This window comes from Macrotis lagotis, chromosome 4 (assembly GCF_037893015.1).
Source record: "Macrotis lagotis isolate mMagLag1 chromosome 4, bilby.v1.9.chrom.fasta, whole genome shotgun sequence".
Lineage (NCBI taxonomy): Eukaryota > Metazoa > Chordata > Mammalia > Peramelemorphia > Peramelidae > Macrotis > Macrotis lagotis.
Window position 1 is genome coordinate 79,488,940 of NC_133661.1, and position 20,436 is coordinate 79,509,375.

Below are 20,436 nucleotides of genomic sequence, written 5' to 3' on the forward strand. Positions count from 1 at the left end.
ATAATAACATGATCAGTCAGGATAGTTTACCCAGCAGAGAGATAATGTGTCTCTGTTAAAATACAACATTCCCCTGCCCCCTGCTCCATGCAATGTACTCAGAAGTAACCCTCTTCAAATAAGTCATCAAACCTATTCATTTTTTAGCTCTTAAGTTAAAGTAACTATTTTTAAAAAGAGTTTTTGTATCTCCTTACCCTCCCACCAAAAAATCTGAAACAAATCAAACAAATAATAATTTAACCTTAAGTAATAGCAACTGAGAGTCTCAGAAAAGAAAATCTTTTTCAGCATTTGTTTTTTTGGCTTTATTTCAATCTAGGATAATGTATTTGCTTTTAAAAAGCTGCACTTTTCCACAAAAGACTGCATTGCATAATTTGGAAAGCAATATTGCTGAAAGGCATTGTCACAATTCATTCAATAAAATATTGAGGTCTTCCTGTTGTATGTTGAATCAAAGATACAAAGATAAAAGTGGAATACACTCTGTCATCAAGGAGCTTACATTCAACTGGGGTAACATGGACACAGAAAAATAAAAGCAATGTCAAGAAAAAGGGTATTAGAAACTTAGGAGGATCATAGTCTTCCCATTGAAAGGGGCTCGAGGTGAGTTTTGAAGGAAACTGGAAAAGACTTGAAAAGTCCCTTGAACAGAAAGGAGATCAATCAATTAATACTTAAAGAAATTAAAGAGAACAAATGATGAAACTATAAATCAGCGACAGGTTAATCAGTGGAAGGTCAGAGACTGAGCTGAAGTTTAAATACTTCGATCAAACATAAGGTTGAATAGACTTTGAGAGATGGTGGAAAATTAAAGGGTCTAGAATGCCATGGTTCACAGAACCGGGCGATTTATCACCTAAACAATAAAAAGAAATAGATACACTTGTGTAGGGAACAATAAAAAGCCAAATCTGGCTAGGAAGTCATTGAAGGAGAGAGAGTTAGGTCCAAAAAGCCTGAAAAGTAGGAGGGAGTCAGATTTGAGTCCTTTAAAAGGATGGGGAATGAGAACACCTAGTTTCAAGTCCTAATGCTGAAGTTATAACTGAGTTTCAGTTTTCTAATCTGTAAAATGAAAATAATCATACATTCCTTACCTACTTTATAAGTAGGTAAACTCCAAATGTGCTCATGATTCTGAAAGTTCTTTTAAAGAACCATATTTTAGAAAGGGAATATGGTAGCTAGGTGGTGCCATAGTGCACAGAGCAGTGGACCTGAAGTTGGGAAAGCCTGAATTCAAATCCACCTTCTTTGACCCTGGTCAAATCACTTCATTGCTCCCTGCCTCAATTTTCTCAACTATAAAATAAATAACAATATCGCCTACCTCCTAGGGTTGTTGTGAGGATCAAATGAAATAATATTTGTAATATTTGTATCTGGCACATAGTATGAAGGACCTTAATAAATGTTTGTTACTTTCTTTATCCAATTTGATTATAACTTCCTCCAGGGTTGCTACTGTCTTTTGTCTCTTTTTGTATCCTCAGACTTTCACATCCTTAGCACAATGCCTAGTATATAGTAAGTACTTGGTAAATTTTCATTGATTGATTGAGTGATCCTGCACAGACCCCAATACAGACAGAATGCTGGTTGGAAAATGCAAGAGGAGTTATCCAATATACCTGCTCTGCTTAGAGTTTTTTAAAAAATGGTCAAGTAGGGGGGAAAAAGCAGTTAAATAGAAAACATCATGCCCAAGAAAAGTTATCCACTTGCATGCCCCAGAGCCATTGATTTGTAGCAAATAATTGTAGCAAATAACACACACACACACACATACACACACACACTGATTACCTTGCCCATGAATTGGATATTTTCCCAGTTGTTCTCAGTGAATCTATATCCAAGTTGCAGGAGAGCAAGAATGTAGGTTCCAGAGAAGCAATATTCACTGAGGTATTTCTCTTTGATGAGAGGAAATTGTGTTTTAATCTTTGAAATGAAAAAAAGAGATTTCAAACTTTATTTGACTGTAACATAAACTTATCAAGAGATCTAGTTTCCAATTCTAATGCTGATCAAGGGTAAGGTCTTTGGGATTGCAGTCTCCAACTGAAACAGTTTGAAAGTCCCCAAGCCCAGCTTTGAAAAGGGCTAAGCTATAGAGGGTGGATTAGAATAGATCAAGGATTCATAACTGTTTTTGTTCCATCGATCCCTTTGACAGTCTGGTGAAGTCTATGAACTTCTTCTTCAAAATAATATTTTTAAATGTGTAAAATAAAGAGGAGGACAACAAAGGAAACCAATTATATTGAAATAAAAAAATTCCATCTAAATTCATAGATGACTCAAATTTGCCTTCAGCCCCTTTGAGTTTTGTGGTTCATAATCTAAGAACCCCCTGAACTAGATTTAAAGGTTTCTTTGAACTCTAAATCTATGATCCTATCTCATGAAAAATGGGAGTGAGACTAAGTTTCCATTGTTATGAGTATTGCCTTATCCTATATCATACTGGATTGTGTAGGACAAAGGAGATCATGAATCAATGTAATCTACTGAAAATACAAGCTCATTTTCAACCTCGTCCTTCACCAAATTTTTTTTTTATTAATGGTGTTAAAAACTAGTGAAATAAAATTTGTTGTACCCCCTTTTATTTCCTTTAGTTAATAAGGAGGGGATTTATAAAGTATGACTTCTAAAAAGAAAGGAAGCCATCAGTCATAAGAAGTTAAAGGCACAGACAATTTACATTGTGTATAGAGTGGAGAGTTGTATAAGATGATCCTTACTATTCATGTCTCCAGTAGGACAGGAAGCTGGAATTCCCAGCTGGAAGATTCTAAGTACACCAAAAGACTCCTGACTCCTGACCCAGTTCAAAGAGATATCAAAGCAGATGAAACTCAAATTCAATTTTGCTACCTTTGACAGTTTTAGTAGAAAATCTACTGAGGGAAAAGGTTGAAAAGTGAAATTTTTTTAAACTGGTGCAGATAAACTAGAATTGTCCTAGAGCAAGGGCTTCCCAAATAGAGCATATGGATCTCACAGGGTACAATAAGCTTGTTAAGTGGATGAAAGGGATAACTGGTAAAATATACTATCCTGCTGAAATTAGTTATTTATGATGGTAAAATTTATTTCCATTCTCTATATAAAATTCTAGAATTTATTTCCATTCATCTTACATGGAGTTACAAGAACATTTACTTAAATCTGAAGGGTATGGGAACCAAAACAGGTTGGGAACCCCTGTAATAGCAAGAAAAGTAGGTCCAAATTCTACAGATATCTTTTTCTTTTAAGAACCTAAGTGGGTGTCTTTGTTTATACTATAATATTCTTTTTTTTAGGTTTTTGCAAGGCAAATGGGGTTAAGTGGCTTGCCTAAGGCCACACAGCTATAATATACTTATAATTATAACATACCTTTCTCTGTAATTATACCATGATTTCATTATGGATACCTTCCCCTGACAATAGATTAAGATCAAACTTCAAGTACCACATTTTCAGTTTAGAAACTTGGAACCTGGGGACAGCTAGGTGGGGCACTGAATACAGCACAAGCCTTGGAGTCAGGAGAACCTGAGTTCAAATCCAGTCTCAGACACTAAATACTTAGTTATGTGACCTTGGCCAAGTCACTTAACCCCATTTCCTTGCCAAAAAAAAAAGAAGAAAAGAAACAAGCAACCTGATCACCCAAGGGTGATTCTAACTATGACCAGTTCTTTATCAAAATGAATTCACTTTATGAAAACATTAACAACTTTTTTTTCTGCCAGACCAAAATGACCCAACCAGAAAAAGACAATGATTCCTTATTAGACTAGATGAAAGCCACAAACTCTTGCCTTCATAGAAGGATAAAAATCCTATGCCCAGCTCCCCAACTTAGCTTAACTTTCAGGAAAATTACAATACAGATCATTTTTGGCATACTATAGATTTTCCCTTAATACTCAAAATAGCTACTATAGCCCATATAAATGGGGTGTCTGCTGTAATCTGTCAGGGTCTCTTTTTATTAACATGAGTTTAGGCTATAAGGATACAAGTCTCCCAACCAACTAGGGGAAGGAATGGAGGTAAGGCCTGCTAACTCTATTTCCAAATTCCTCACATTGTATTTGTGGATCTCTGGACTAGAGGATGTCTAATGTTCCTTCTAGTTCTTTTTTTAATGTTTAAAATAAATTTATTTAATTTTGAATTTTACAATTTTCCCCCAAATCTCACTTCCCTTCCCTCCTCCCCCAACAAAAGGCAGTCTGTTAGTCTTTACATTTTTCCATGCTATACATGGATCTAAATTGAATATGTTGAGAGAGAAATCATATCCTTAAGAAAAAAATATAAGAGATAGCAAGATTACATAATAAGATAATGTTTTTTTTTTTAAATTAAAGGTAATGGTCTTTGGTCTTTGTTCAAATTCCACAATTCTTTCTCTGGATACATATGGTATTCTCCATTACAGATACCCCCAAATTGTCCCTGATTGTTGCAATTATGAAATGAGCAAGTCCATTAAGGCTGATTATCAACCCCAAGTTGTTGTTATGGTATATAATGTTCTTCTGATCCTGCTCATCTTGCTCAGCATCAGTTCATGCAAATCCCTCTAGTCTTCTCTGAATTCCCATCCCTCCTGCTTTCTAATAAAACAATAGTGTTCCATAATATACACATACCACGATTTGTTCAACCATTCCCCAATTGATGGACATTCACTCAATTTCCAGTTCTTTGCCACCACAAACAGAGCTGCTATCAATATTTTTGTACAAGTAATGTTTTTATCCTTTTTCATCATCTCTTCAGGGTATAGACCCAGTAGTGGTATTGCTGGATCAAAGGGTATGCACACTTTTGTTGTCATTAGGGTGTAATTCCAAATTGCTTCCCAGAAAGGTTGGATGAGTTCACAGCTCCACCAACAATTCATTACTGTCCCAGATTACCCACATCCCTTCCAACATTGATCATTGTCTTTTCTGGTCATGAGATGTGTGAGGGGGTGCCTCAGAGATACTTTAATGTGCATTTCTCTAATAAGTAATGGTTTAGAGAAATTTTTCATATGACTATGGATAGCTTTGATTTCCTCATCTGTAAATTGCTTCCTCATATCCTCTGACCATTTGTCAATTGGGGAATGGCTTTTTTTTTTAAATAAATTTGACTCAGTTCTCTATGTATTTTAGAAATGAGTCCTTGTTAGAAACATTAGTTGTAAAAATTGTTTCCCAATTTACTACATTTCTTTTGATCTTGGTTACAGCGGTTTTGTCTGTGCAAAAGTTTTTTAATCTATTGTAATCAAAATAATCGTTGGTTTTTAGTGATGTTCTCCATCTCTTCCTTGGTCATAAACTGCTTCCCTTTCCATAAATCTGATAGGTAAACTATTCCTTGATCTCCTAGTTTGCTTATAACATTGCCTTTTATGTCTAAATCCTGTATCTATTTTGATCTTATTTAGGTATAGGGTGTGAGGTGTTGGTCTAATCTGAGTTTCTGTCATACTAACTTCCAATTTTCCCAACTGTTTTTATCGAAGAGAGAGTTTTTATCTCAGAAGCTAGACTCTTTGGATTTATCCAACAGCAGATTACTATAATCATTTCCTGCTAATGCACCTAGTCTATTCCATTGATCCACCAGTATTTCTTAGACAATACCAGATAGTTTTGATGACTGATGTTTTATAATATAATATTAGATCTAGTAGGGCCAGATCACCTTCTTTTGCACTTTTTTTCATTAAATCCATGAAAATTCTTGACTTTTTGTTTCTCCATATGAATTTCCTTACAATTTTTTCTAACTCATTAAAGTAGTATTTTGGAGGTTTTAATTGGTAGGAAACTAAATAGGTGATTTAATTTAGGTAGAATTGTCATTTTTATTATATTAGCTCAGCCTATCCATGAGCAGTTGATATTTGTCCAGTTTTTAAAATCTGGTTTTATTTGTGAGAGAAGTGTCTTGTAGTTGTTTTCATAGAATTTCTAAGTCTGCCTTGGCAGGTAGACTCCCAAGGATTTTATATTGTCTTAAGTCATTTTGAATGGGATTTCTCTTTCTTGCTCTTGCTGCTGTGTCTTTCTATTAATATATAGAAATGCTGAGGATTTATGAGGATTTATTTTATATTCTGTGACTTTGCTAAAGTTGCTAATTGTTTCTAGTAGTTTTTTAGAAGATTTTTTAGGATTCTCTAGGTATATCATCATGTCATCTGCAGAGTGAGAGTTTTGTTTCTTCCTTCCCAATTCTAATTCCTTCAATTTCATTCTCTTCTCTTATTGCTGATGCTAACATTTCTAATACAATATTGAATAGTAGTGGTGATAATGGGCATCATTGTTTTACCCCTGATCTTATTGGGGATGCCTCTAGCTTATCCCCATTGCATATAATGCTTGTTGATGGTTTCCTGAAAGATACTGCTTATAATTCTAAGGAACAATCCATTTGTTCCTACACTCTCTAGTGTTTTTAGTAGGAATGGGTGTTGTATTTTGTCAAAGGCTATTTCAGCATCTATTGATATAATCTTATGATTTCTTGAACCAAACTTGCATTTCTGAGATAAATCCTGCTTGGTCATAGTGTATTATCCTAGTGATAACTTGCTGTAATCACTTTGCTAAGATTTTATTTAAGTTTTTTTGCATCTATATTCATTAGGGAGATAGTTCTATAATTTTCTTTCTCTGTTTTGACTCTTCCTGATTTAGGTATCAGCACCATATTGGTATCATAGAAAGAGTTAGGCAGAGTTCTGTCATCACTATTTTACTAAAGAGTTTATATAGAATTGGAACCTATTGTTCCTTAAATGTTTGATAGAATTCACTTGTTAATCCATCTAGCCCTGGAGATTTTTTCTTAGGGAGTTCAATAATGGCTTGTTGAGGGGCAGCTAGGTGGTGCAGTGGATAAAGCACCGAACCTGAAGTCAGGAGTACCTGGGTTCAAATCTGGTCTCAGACACTTAATAATTACCTAGCCGTGTGGCCTTGGGCAAGCCACTTAACCCCACTGCCTTGCAAAAAAACCTAAAAAAAATAATGGCTTGCTGAATTTCTTTTTCTGAGATAGGGTTATTTAAATATTTAATTTCCTCTTCATTTAACCTGGGCAATTTATATTTTTTAAATATTCACCCATTTTACTTAGATGGTCAAATTTATTGCATACAGTTGGTCAAAATAATTCCACATTGTTACTTTAATTTCCTCCCTATTGGTGGTGAGTTCATTTATGAACTTTTTCATTTATGATAATGGTCATTTGGTTTTCTACTCTCTTTTCTTAAATCAAATTAACCAGAGGTTTATCAATTTTATTGTTTTTTTCATAAAAACAACTCTAGGTTTTATTTATTAATTTTATAGTTTTCTTGCTTTCAATTTTACTAATTTCTCCTTTAACTTTTAGAATTTCTAATTTGGTATTTCATTGGGGAGTTTTTAATTTGTCCTTTCTCTAATTTTTTTAGTTGCATGTTTAGTTCATTGATTTCCTCTTTCTTCAATTTATTCATGTAAGCATTTAAAGATATAATATATCCCCTGACAACTGCCTTGGTTGTATCCCATAAGTTTTGGTATGTTGCCTTGTTATTATCATTATCTAGGATGAAATCATTGATTCTATAACTTGTTGTTTGAGCCACTCATTCTTTAAAATGAATTTATTTAGTTTCCAATTAGTTTTAGGTCTATCTCTCTCTCTGGCCCATTATGGCATGATTTTTATTGCATTATGATCTGAGAAGGATGTATTCACTATTTCTGCCTTTCTGCATTTGATTATTAGGCCTAGTACATGGTCAATTTTTGTGTAAGTGCCACGTATTGTGGGAAAAAAAAGTATATTCCATTCAACTTTCTCCAAAGGTCTATCTGTCTATGTTTTCTAACATTCTGTTTTCCTCCTTAACTTCCTTCTTGTTTATTTTATGATTCAATTTATCTAAATCTGAGAGTGAGAGGTTGAGGTCTCCTACTAGTAGAATTTTGATGTCTATGTCTTCCTGTAGCTCTTTCAACTTCTCTAAGAATCTGGATGCTATACCATTGTTTGCATACATATTTAGTATTGAAATTACTTTATTGTCTATGGCACCTTTTAGGAGGATATAGTTTCCTTACTTATCTCTTTTAACACTATTTTTGTAGCTGATTTGTCTGAGATAAGGATTGCTACTCCTGCTTTTTTTCACTTCAGCTAAACCAAAATACATTTTGCTTTCTACATTTTCCTAGGATCTTGTGTTGGGGATGGGGCTGGCTTACAGAGGTTTGGTTTTGAAATCCCTAGAGGCTTTGCTCACTTAGTAACTCCATGTGGGCTGGCCAGTAGTAGGGTGCTGACTGCTTTCTCTAGAGTGTCTATGGCTTTGATTTCAGGGCCTTGGCCTGGAGGGCATGAGTGGCTCTTTGGATACTGTTATCCTTGAACAATGTGGGCTGGGAACTGGGGTGAAGTAGTTAATCTCCCTTTCAGCTGAGGGAGCTCTGTGGCCCACATCTGAACCTGAGGTGGGGGGGGGGCTGTTACTATGCATGTTCTGGGAAGAGGGCTCCACTGAAAGTAAGGAGCTCAAGGCCTGAGCTAAGTAGATCAATGTCCAGCTGCACTCTACAACTCTGTGTGCTGGGGCTCTCCAAAACTCTGCTCCCACAGCCAAAGCCTCTGTGGTTGATCCTAGGTTAGTCTGGTTTTCACCCTGCCCCCACTGGCTCTCTGCTCTCTGCCCACAGGTCACCCAGGATCCCAGGAGACAGACCTTTTGGTAGATGTTCTTCTCCTAGCTTCTCTTTCTGAGTTTTGTTGATAGGATTTCTGTTAAGAGGTTTCTTTCATATTATTTCTGAGTGGAACCAGGAGACCTTAGCTCAGTGCCTGTTTTCTCTCATCCATTTTGGCTAGAAGTCTTCTATATTCCCTTCTAGTTCTAATAATCTGTGGTTATGGAATGATCATCTATTAAAATCATTATTACTAATTATGAGACCCTGGGCAAGTCACTGAATCTGCTTCAGTTTCTTTATTTGTAAAATGAGAATAATGCTACTTATACCAAGTCACAGAGTTGTTATGAAGATCAGATGACATAATATGTGTAAAGTGCTTGTAAATCTGAACTGTGCTACAGAAATATCTCACCTACCTCACTCCAGGGCTGGGAGCAGAAGGTTTGAATTTTGTTAATCACTCTTTCTAAAGAGGCATTTGTCAAATTCAGGAAGTCCATCACAAAATAAAAAGCAGAAAAGGCCTAAGAGAAAGAGCAAGAGAACGAAGATTAACATAGTCTAACATTCCCAGCTAAGAAGAAAATTCTCATGCCTAGGAGGCTGGGATATGATGAATGCCCAATCAAAAATCTGTGAAGGTCATAGGGCATCAAGTCTTATTTCCAGTCTTCCTCAAAAGAGCAGTCTCCCCCTAGGGCAAAAAAATGAAGGCTTAGTGAATAGGATTAGAACAACCTCCTATTGGCAAGAAATCCTGAAGACTTTATTTGGTAAACAGGCCTCCAAAATGATACAGACCACCAAAATCTGAAAGGCAAAATATGATAAAATGACTCTTTCTTTGTAAGCTATTTGCAGTAATTACTGTGAGTACTATGAACATACAGCATTTTAAAGTGTCAGGGAACTTGAGAGAGTTAAGGAGTGATTTGGAAATCAGAAACCTGGGAATGAGTATCTGGTGCAATTTATTTCAACAAATATTGATCTCCTACCATGTACAAGGAGAAACCATGTTCATTCCTTGGGATGTAAAGACTAGAAAAGAAAGAAGCCCAGTCTCACACAACTTAGATTTGATTGAAAGATGTGATATAAGTCAATACAAAGTAATTTTAAGAGAGAGAAAATGAAAACAATCAGGGACCAGGGTGGTCAGAATAAGGAAAAGCCTCCTGTAGAAAGTGTACTGACTTGTTCTTTGAAGGAAACTGGTGGTGCCTACTATGTTCAAAACTTTATGTTAGGACCTGGGTTACAGGTTCAAAGTTTAGCTAAGACAGAGTCCTTGCTAGTAGTGAAATAATCTAAAAGTACGTTCTGCCCAGGAGTGGAAGCATATGGAGCTAGCAAGAGGGGCTAGGGCAGTTGTATAATGTGTAATTGGTTCCAAGAGCAGCCTGAGTCATAGTAGAGCAATAAAGATTCACAGGTAGAACTGGCTCTTAAGTATAGCTCCAATTGCTTTTTTGTCCATGGTGGATATATACTGGATAGAGAGCTGAACTTGGAGACCAGAAGATCTGAATTCAAATCTAGTGACAGACATTTATTGACTGAGCAACTCAGGACAAGTCACTTAACTTCTGTCTACCTCAATCTCTTCTTCTGTAAAAGGGGACAACAGTATCACCTGCCTCCCAACTTTGTTCTGAGATTAAAATAAGATAACATCTGTAAAATAATTTATAAGCATTAAATCACTACATAAATGACAACCATTTGCATTAGTGCTTTCTTTATGCATGGCAAGAAAATAAGACACTTAGCTAAGGAAAGAGTTGCCAAGGGGTGGAGTGGAGGCAAGAATTCCCATTAGCTCTCCCCCAGACCACTTCAAATACCTTTAAATAATGACTGGAACCAAATTCTAGAGTAGCAGAACCCACAATAAGAAAGACTGAGTGAAACAATTTTCCAGCCCAAGACAACTTGGATGATCTGTGGGAAAGGTCTGTTATATTGGGTTAGAAAGGGCTGTAGCTCAGCTTGGACCATGCCAGAGGGAACCAAGTCCAGCCATACAGGAACAGTCTGCAGGGTTCCTGGGTCCCTGAGGGTGCCTGGGTCCATGAAAGTTGTGGCATTTGTCAGACCTCTCAGCCCAGAGATTGCCAAGGACAATTGGGAAGCTCAGTGGGGAAACTCTGCTGCACCAGAGTGAGAGCCTAGCCCAGAATCTCTGACAGTAAGGGGATCAGGTGAGATTGCAGAGGTCTCTTTACTATCTGTCCCTGAGGCAGGATTCTGACTTTGACCATACTCAGAACTAGGCTGTAATCTGGGGCCCAGTTCCAGGAAAAGGAGCTTTATTGCTATAGCAGAGCAAGGATCCACCTCATGGTTCCAGGGCAGAGGGAGGGTCATCCACAAACCAGAGCACAGGCCAGGAGAGCAGTCAGATCCTCTTATAAGAACTTGAAAGAATTGAAGTCCCTGGGTAGGGTATCCCTGAAGACAGCTGCAAAAACCCTCAAAAGTTAGGGACAGTGCATCCTCCACCTTGGATGCAGAGCCCCATGTTAACAAGGACTTAAAATCAAGTCATAGACTGGGGAAATGAGGAAAGAGTTACCTTAATTCATAATTTTCAGTTAAAGAAGCATCTCTAATTGGGTCACTGAACTTTAATTGGAACACTGAACAATGTTTTGACAGAAGCTAAACAGTCATCTCTAGTGGTGTGGAATTCCCCTGGGATAAAGAAGGCTTGGGGAAATTTCAGAACAAAATAGAAATAATCAAACCAATGTTCATATAAAGGAATATTTTTGATACATAATTCCATTTAATATTTCAGAGAAATATTACTCGGGTCAAAATTCTCATCAAACTCCTATTCGGGGTGGCTAGGTGGCACAGTGGATAAAGCACTGGCCCTGGAGTCAGAAGTACCTGTGTTCAAATCCAGCCTCAGACACTTATTACCTAGCTGTGTGGCCTTGGGCAAGCCACTTAACCCTATCTGCCTTGCAAAAAAAACCCCTAAAAACTAAAAAACCCTCCTATTCAAATTACTCAAAGTACAATTTAAGAAACAGGGTCCTAGAAGTAAAAGAAGGTACCTCCACCCAAAGCACCTATAACCCCAAAGTGATTCTTAATAATTAATTGCTAACTTGGAAGTTGTAACTGCTGTGGAAAAAAAATATATATATATAATGTATAATGATAAGTGCAAATAGAAGACTGGAGATCTCCATGGAGTCTAGAGAAGGAAAAAAGAAAGAGTTGGACAATAAGTAATACAACATTATTATCCGCATTCTACAGATTCCATACAGTAAAATTAGTTGATTTGTTTACTCTGTCATTAATCAATTTTAGAGATAGAATTGGAAGCCAATGTTTTCCTCCACCTTTCCTTCGAAGCTATCATACTTATGATTCACTATTGATTAAAAAAACAAAACTAAAAAAATTGACTAAAAAACTAAAAAATCTTGGTGAAATCCATATAAGTTTGCCTGAAGGCAAGAGAATAAACTAAACTGTTGACATGGCTACCTTTCCACTGAGCATATTTCTCCCTGTGATTTAACAAATTGGCTTTCTGGCTTTCTAACCAAGCTTCTGTGTTTAGGTAATATAAACCAGTCTTCTCAGAGTCTGATCATTCTTGGATAAATCTCAGAGCCTGATCATTGTTAGAAAAGTTTGTTGCCAGGTTTCCATAGTTTAGAGAACAAACAGAATTTGGGGGTCATAAAAGGAGTTGTTTAGTGGTTCTAGAAAGGTTCAAGCTCAAAACAATATCTGCCCCACCAAGTCACTGAATCTGAAATTCTAGGACTATAGATTCAAAAATAATGTCCTTGATATATGGTAGATGCTTTGATTCATCTATATAAATATTTCCCATTCACCCATTATTGGAAGATTGAGTGGCTTCCCCACCCCTCATTCCCTCTTTCCTTTTTTTCCTCCTCCTCTCTTACCCTGGTTCTCTAGAAATAGCTTATAGCTTTTTACTCTACCATTTTGAAATCCTGAAGCCCAGAAACTGGATTTTTTTCCCCCTTAAGAGCATACATAAGTATTCCTTTTGGGTAAATTCTTTAGAAATCTACCTTGTTTGGTTTTACATAGTCTAAACAATGGTGGTTTCCTCATTTCCTTAGGGAAATAAATCTCATTAAGAAATCTTTGAATTTGATTTTCGTTTATTCCTTCTTACAACATTCCAGCCAATTCTGCTTTTCTAGTTGTGCTAACATAGTATTCACAGATGTCATTAAAATAATTTTAAAATTATCTCATTATCTCATCCATGCAGATGCTCCATCACTTATTCCCTCTCTCCTTGAGATGTTTCTAATTTGCCCACAAAACGAGACTCAGTCCAGCAGCCCAAGAGAACAATTTAATCAAAATGACAGGAACAGTGACAGCCTTTGAGGCTCTATTTACATCTGGAGAATGAGGTCATAAGTCCCAAGTACAACTGTGGCAAAAAGAAAAAGGAAAAAATCTGGGAGTGTAAAATCACATGTGGATTGAGAAACCACAGGCTGTGGGGGCCTGGGAAAATTTGAATGTAATTGGATTTTGGAGATGATAATGATAATGATAATGATAATGCTGATACTGAAACACAAGGAAAAGATACTGGGAAGGGAGGAGAGCAAGGTAAGAGAATAGTACCTAGACTTATGATACTGGGATTGTTAATGGGGAGGGGAGAGTTGTAAAGAAAATCATAGCTATTTTCAGACAGTTTTGGGGTGGGGAAGAAGGAAGATGCTTTTAGAGTTAGAGTGTTTTTAGGGGCTTTATGCTCGAAGAAGAGAGAATAATTCTCTGGTTCAGGGTAATAGGCAAAATCACTAGGAGCTATTGAGATGTTGTTTGAATGACTAGGAGATGAGAAGTTTCACACTGGCCTGAGCATGAACCTGGGTTCTGGCTTTTATGGTGACCTTAGTAGCTGAGACTTCAGCTCTGACTGCTCTGACATTGGAGCCTAGGAAAGAAATCAAGCACAAGAAATGGGAAATGTCTCTGGGATCCTGATCCATGTGAACCTATATTAAACCAAGTAGAGTAATATAAGCCTAACCTTATACATTTTTCTTCAATATACAAACTGCATCCCAAGTACCTATCAAAGTTTGGCAAAATAGTGCATTCTAACCAATTGATTGGATAATTTTTTTTGGTTCCAAAAGGCCACTGCAGAAATATGGGGAAAGACAGTAAAACCTTGGAAGGGAAACCCTAAAGGAAATGATAACAAAAGTGATGCAAAACCAATGAGGGAATCTGTTGTTTCTGGGCTATATTTTTTCATTGCAGTATTCCATTTGAAGGCTGATCAGAAGTGTTTCCTTTCTCCTTCTTCTTTATGGTTATTTAACAGAGCCAGGATCCCCTCCTAGCAAAAAACAATTACCTGAAGTCATGTCCTAATTCTAAGAAAAATCAGATGATGTAAGACAATGATGCCATTCTTCCCTTCTCGGGTTTTCTTTTATGAAAGTCATAAACTTTCCAGAATGCAAGGTCCCAGAAATCAAGGACTGTCTTTCTGTTTGTATTTATATCTTTACCCTTTAGCAGAGTTTCTAATATATAGCAACACTTAAGAAATACTGGTTTCCTGCCTGGCTGCCACATTTTTGGTAATCAGATTCTTGGATAAGTTGAATTCAAGGGGTGCTGCTTTCTTACTCCCTTGAGATTATCCCATGAAAACCACTGCAGAAGTCAGATCTATTCCTATTACTACCACTAAGAATGATCAGCAAACATGAGCTTGGATTCCAACCAGCTGCTTCTCCTCATTAAAGGAAAGATTGCTCCTTTTAGTCTAATGGGCTATGAATTTATAAAATGTAGAGCTTCTAATTATATTCCTCACAGGAGAATTAGCTTTAACCCAGACCATGAACAAATATCTCCTGACCATTGTTGAGTTGAAAGAAAGGCAGGAAAAGCATCCAGTCATGGGCTTCTTTTAAGCTTCCTTAAAAACTGAGATCTGAAATGCCAAATCATTTCCTCTACTTACCCCAAAATCTCCTTGTAAGAATGGTAAGAAAACCCCATTGAAAGAACACCTCGAGTAAGGACAATAGGTTGTGTTGAAGATTTTCCGAATGCTCTGCAGGCATGCTGAGTAGTTTCCAGTACCCTGAATTTTAAGCCTCTGAAATGGAAATGATTTCTCATCCTTTGGGATGCAGGGTGTGTTGAAGAACTCTCTAAAGTCCATATCCTTTTCATAGCCAGGATGGAAGCATGGATCCCTCAGGAGTCCGTTCTCTACATCCTAAATGAGAAAATACGGAAATCCATGACCTGCAAGGCCATGGGAAGAGAAAGAACCACAAAGTGATCTCACGACATACATCTTAGCTTTGTTTTTGTAGGATTGGGACTTAGAACTGTTATTAATGTTCTCCCTGTTCCTTATATTCCTAAGCAGAATTGACCTAAAACATTCATTCATTGGTATAATACATCCATTTATCCATTCAAACATAATAAGCACTTAGGAGGTGTTCAAGATGCACATAGTAGGACTTCTGAAATTCAAAAATAAGATAGTTTTTGCTTTAAAGGATCATATAATCTAGTAGAGAAGACATGCCACATGCAAATAACCAGAATTAAAAAATGAAACAAATATATTAAAAATGCTTAGTCTTGTTACAGTTTTGTTTTTGTTTTGTTTTCTGTGACAACAAGAAAATGGAAAGACAAAGCATCAGGCAGCACCACAAGTTGGTTGTTTGGCTGTAGGCAAGACACAAGCTCTTAGAACCTTAAGCAGCTAGGACCATGGAATCAATTAATTGCTGTTCTCCATACCAGTGAAATCACAGGTCTAGCAGAACATCAGAAACTGGAAACAACTTCCATCAATTGGGAATGGTTGAACAAATTATAGTGTATGAATGTATTAGGAATATATCCCCAAAATGATGACTATGAAGAATTCTTAGTAGATAGAGCACCAGACCTGGAATCAGGGAGATGTGAATTCAAATTCTGCCTTAGCACTTAATAGCAATGTGACTCTGGGTAAATCATCTAATTTCTGTTTGCCTTAATCCACTAGAGAAGGAAATGGCAAGCCATTCTAATACCTTTGTCAAGAAAACCCTATGTATATCATTGACATGTTGTGGTCCATGGGGTCATGAAAAGAGTAGGACATGATCAACAATAATAATGAAGAATTCAAAAAACTTGGGAAGGAGATGAACTGTTGCAGAACAAAGTAAGCAGAACTAAGGGAATAATATGCAAAACAGTAACTATAATAATAATATGAAGGAAAACAATCCTAAAGACACCATGACTCAACTCAATGCATTAACCAATGTTTTACTTCAGAGGACATGTTTACTTCTCTTGGGAGAGAGGTGGTTGACTACAGGTATGGAATGAGGCATATAATATTAGTCTTCATCAATATGTCAGCTTGTTTTCCTTAACTTTCTCTTTTGTCATAAGAGAGAATTCTATTTGGGTTGTGAGGGACCTTAAAAGCCATCAAGGTCATAAGGTCATACTTCAAAATGATATTAAAGTTTTGTTTTGTTTTTTAAATGAGAGCATCTTAAGAGATGTGTCAGGGGCAGCTAGGTGATGCAATGGATAAAGCACCAGCCCTGGAGTCAGGAGGACCTGAGTTCAGAATGGGCCTCAGACACTTAATAATTATCAAGCTATGTGACCTGGGGCAAGTCACTTAACTCCACTGCCTTGCAAAAAACAAACAAAAAAAGAAGAACTGTGTCAAAAATATAATAAGGCACAGTAGAAGGATCAAAGATAAAGAGATAATTTCTCTGGGAATTTGGAAAAAATGTCAGTAGTAGTTTATGGAGTTAGTATGTGATATGGGACAAAAGTTAACAAATACCATTCTTGAACTATCTAGACAACCAGATTGACAATAGTTCCAGCAATATTTTGGACCCATTCAAGCTTGACCTAAATCACTTTAAGGATAAAGGTTTATGGCAGTTTTATCTAAAATTCCCCAAGGCTTTTGTCCCATGATACAAAGGAAAGCATTTGACTTTTGGAGTTTTAATACCTGGGTCCCAAAATCAGTTATGCTCCTAAGGACTTTTTGTTGCTGCTGTTCAGTAATTTTCAGTTGTGTCTGACACTCTGTAATCCTGTTTATGTGTTTTCTTTGCAAAGATACTGAAATGGTTTGCCATTTCCTTCTTCAGCTCATTTTAAAGATGAGGAAACAGAGGCACAAAGGATTAAGTGACTTGCCCAGGGTCATACAACTAGTAAGTGTCTGAGGCTGGCTTTGAACTCAGGTCTTCCTGATTCCAGACTCATTGTCTATCCAACAGAGCCATCAAAAAGCCTCCTACTTCACATTGCTGGACCTTAATTTCCTCATCTGTAAAATGATGAGGATAGAGCTTTTCAACTCTAAATCTTTGATATATACTAAAGAAATATGTTGGATGTGGGAGGTATACAAGGAGGGGATGTTGGGAATAAACAACAGAATTAGGGTCCACCAAATTTTGTCAGATGAACTGCCAAAAATTGTGTGTCTTTGGGGAAAGGGGGGAATACTGCTGAGCCCCACCTCAATCATAATAATGTGTGAAGCAGAGAAAACAGGATGTGAGGTCATGCTTACAGATGTGGGGGAGGCAGGATCTGGAATCAGTTAGACTTGCCTGAATGTTGCTGACCACTTTTAGCCGGAGAGCTTGATCCTTCCCATAACACAGGAAACTGTGTGTATACACATCGTAGTTCTTGCCATAGAGACGGAAGTGCAGGGAGTTGTCTGGGGACTCAATCTGCTCATTGAGGGGCACAAAAGTTATTTGTGTCGAGGCTCCTCCAAGGTCCAAGGCTCCAAAGGTTTCTTGGAGACTTTCTTTTTTGGGCAGAAGATTGAGCCAGCTGAACCTCTAAAAGAAACAAAACTTGTTATGCTACTATAGGTAGGACTGGACATCTCTATGCCTATGTCCTGTGACACACCCCTTCCTAGACTCAGGTACAGAAGACCATCCCTTGGAGGAGGAATGGAGTCCATGCCAAAATAAATGGTCAGAAAAGAAGAGTTCCCAGTAAACATTTGGGTCACAAGCCCAGAGATTTTCCAATCCACAGAGATCTGTGGTTTTATCAATGGGGTTTCTCTCTCCAATGAAACAGCTTGCAACTCCTTTGTGCCTCAGTAGCGGGTCTGGGAGAGATGTTATAGCCCCAAAACTTCATTTTTCCTTGACCCCCTCCTGATAATCCTCCTTGAATTTGTCTAGACTGGTCCTCAGATGATAGTCCTTTTGCAAGGAGGACTGATCCTCAGACAGGAGTCCTTTGCCATGCCTATATATGGAGCCTTTGCAATTTTCTAGCATCTTCTACCAGCCTCCCCTTGGAGCAACCCAAGTCCCTGCTACACCACTGTGAAGCATCAGAAGAGGATTCTGGTAGAGCCTTAAACAGGATGCTAAGCACTCAAAGAGTAATTTTGTCAAAAAGGGTAGATATCTCTAGTTCCCCATTTATGCTCTAGTTCTTTGAGAAAGATTCCACACTGAAATCTCAGACCCATATTTACATATCAATCAACGAGCATTTATTAAGCTAGCATTACTGGGTGGGGAGGGGCCTTAAATTGGGGTCAAGGATGCCAATACAATCACGCATTTTTAGCAGTGAAACTGGAGCTGCTTGTGACACTGGCAGATGTACTTCCCTGGACACAAACTGTGCTGGAGTCCAGGCAGTCACTCCCATACATCCTAGAGAATCTATATTACCTGGTTGAATTTCCCTAACAAGTAGTTAATGGTAATCCAGCCATAGGCACCTTCTTCCTGGCCAGTGATGATCCTGGCCCCTTGGAAATCAAACGGGTAAGAAGGGAAGACCTTTTGAAAAGTCTCCAGGACTTTGTCTGCCAGGTCGCTGCTCTCCATCCTGTACCCCCAACACAAAGAAGAGTTCTGTTAGCTTCTAATCCTGGGATCCCAACCTCCCTCATCCACCCCTCACTAGGGTAAAATTATGACCAGAATTCCTATTCTTGAACAACCTCAGTCTGCCTTAGAAAGGAATGATAACAGTTTAAGGGACACCTTCAAAATATTCTTCCTTGTCAATCAGTCAACAAGAATCTTATTAGCCACTTCCTACTCTGTAACAAAGTGATGTCATTTTGATACTCTTAGTCAACAAATCAGTATTAAGTGTTTATTTGTGTCTATCCTTGTTCTCTTTATGTTTGTTTTGTATTGATTTGCCTATTAATACATATTCCTTCAATCCTGATCTATAACTTGAGAAGAGAATGAGACTGGTGACTTTACACAACTCTGCCTCATTTAAATCCAAGTCACTTGCAAGTCGAGGCATCACCTACCTGATATCATTGGTCTTCTTTGAGAATAAAGGACAAACAACAGTAATCTTGTGGAATATAAGATCCTTGAGGGCAGGGCTTGTCTCACTTTTTAAAATTGTATTTCCAGCACCTAGCATAATGCCTGATATATAAAAGGTACTTAATAAATGGGTTTTTTTTTCACCAGGATGGTGAAGAGACTTGAGTTCATGCCATATAAAGAATGATCAAAAGAACTGGGGGGTGCCTAGCTTGGAGAAAAGATTTACTTTATCCCTGAGGACAGATTTAGGAGCAGTGGGTAGAAATTTGAGAAAATCAAATTTCAGTTTGTTAAGAAGAACAACTTTTAACAATGATAGCTTTCCAAAAGGAAAAAGGGATTTGACTCAGGAGACTCATCAAAGACTGGATGACCACTTGTTGGCAGAAGTAGCATCAGTTGAATCAAGTGATACCAAATGTATCTTTAATACAACTCTATGATTCAAGATGTGACAGGATCACAAGGAGTCCATAAGTCAAATTAGTTACCCTATCAATCAACAATCACCTGTGTCAACAATCACACAAAAATAAGACAGTCCCTGCCCTCAAGGAGCTTACATTCTACAGAAAGATTACATGTTCAAAGATATAACAAATATAGAATATTTGCAAAATAAATAAAAAGTGATTTTTTTGAGTAGGAGGATGCCATCAACCTGGGGGATTTAAAAAGGCTTCTTGAAGGAGAAGGTGCTGGAGCTGAGCCTTGAAGGGATCTGGGTTTCTAAGAGGCTGAAATGAGGAGAAGCATTCTTGATATGAGGGCAGCCTGGGTACTAAGAAGGCATATGGGAAAGAGAGGAATTGTCATTTCTTAGGAATAGGCACATGTAGTTTCACTGGATCACAGAGTGTATGAGGAGGAATAAGGTGGGATCAGCCTGAAAGAGAGACTGGAGCTAGATTGTGAAGAGCTTGAAATGACAAATAGTGGTTGTATTTTATCCTAGCATCATAGGAGAACCTCTTCCCTACTCAGCTGGCATTTGAGCTTTCACTCCCTTCACCAGTTTCTAAAGAAGTATAAGATTCAATTTTTTGCAGCCTCTAAATTTCTCACTCTGGTGCAGAGTCTCAATGGTCACAAGTTAGTTATGTCTCTGCTCACTGGGAATATTATAGAGGAAATTCTCAATTGTGTCTCAATTAAATGGGCTCTGAATTCACTTTAAGTTCTGAGGTCCAGTGAATCTATTCAATAAATCTTGATTGGAAATCCTTGTACTTGTCCTTGGACTTTTGCAAGATGGAGGACTTTACTACTAAGGAGACATTGTCTTAAACCCCAAA

At 37.5% G+C, this 20,436-nt stretch overlaps 1 protein-coding gene across 2 annotated transcripts in view; it reads right to left on the minus strand.

The window, feature by feature from the left end:
* ENTPD1 (ectonucleoside triphosphate diphosphohydrolase 1) overlaps positions 1-20,436 on the minus strand; it is a 111,081-nt gene that overhangs the window by 9,943 nt on the left and 80,702 nt on the right. Inside the window, exons 5-9 of one of the 2 annotated variants that reach the window (XM_074233266.1) lie at positions 18,515-18,674; positions 17,414-17,653; positions 14,761-15,021; positions 9,164-9,271; positions 1,819-1,956 (exon numbers count right to left, since the gene is read on the minus strand). In XM_074233266.1, the coding sequence (XP_074089367.1) occupies positions 1,819-1,956; positions 9,164-9,271; positions 14,761-15,021; positions 17,414-17,653; positions 18,515-18,674 (907 nt within the window). The remainder of the gene's footprint in view (positions 1-1,818; positions 1,957-9,163; positions 9,272-14,760; positions 15,022-17,413; positions 17,654-18,514; positions 18,675-20,436) is intronic. The other variant, XM_074233267.1, reaches the window with a different exon arrangement.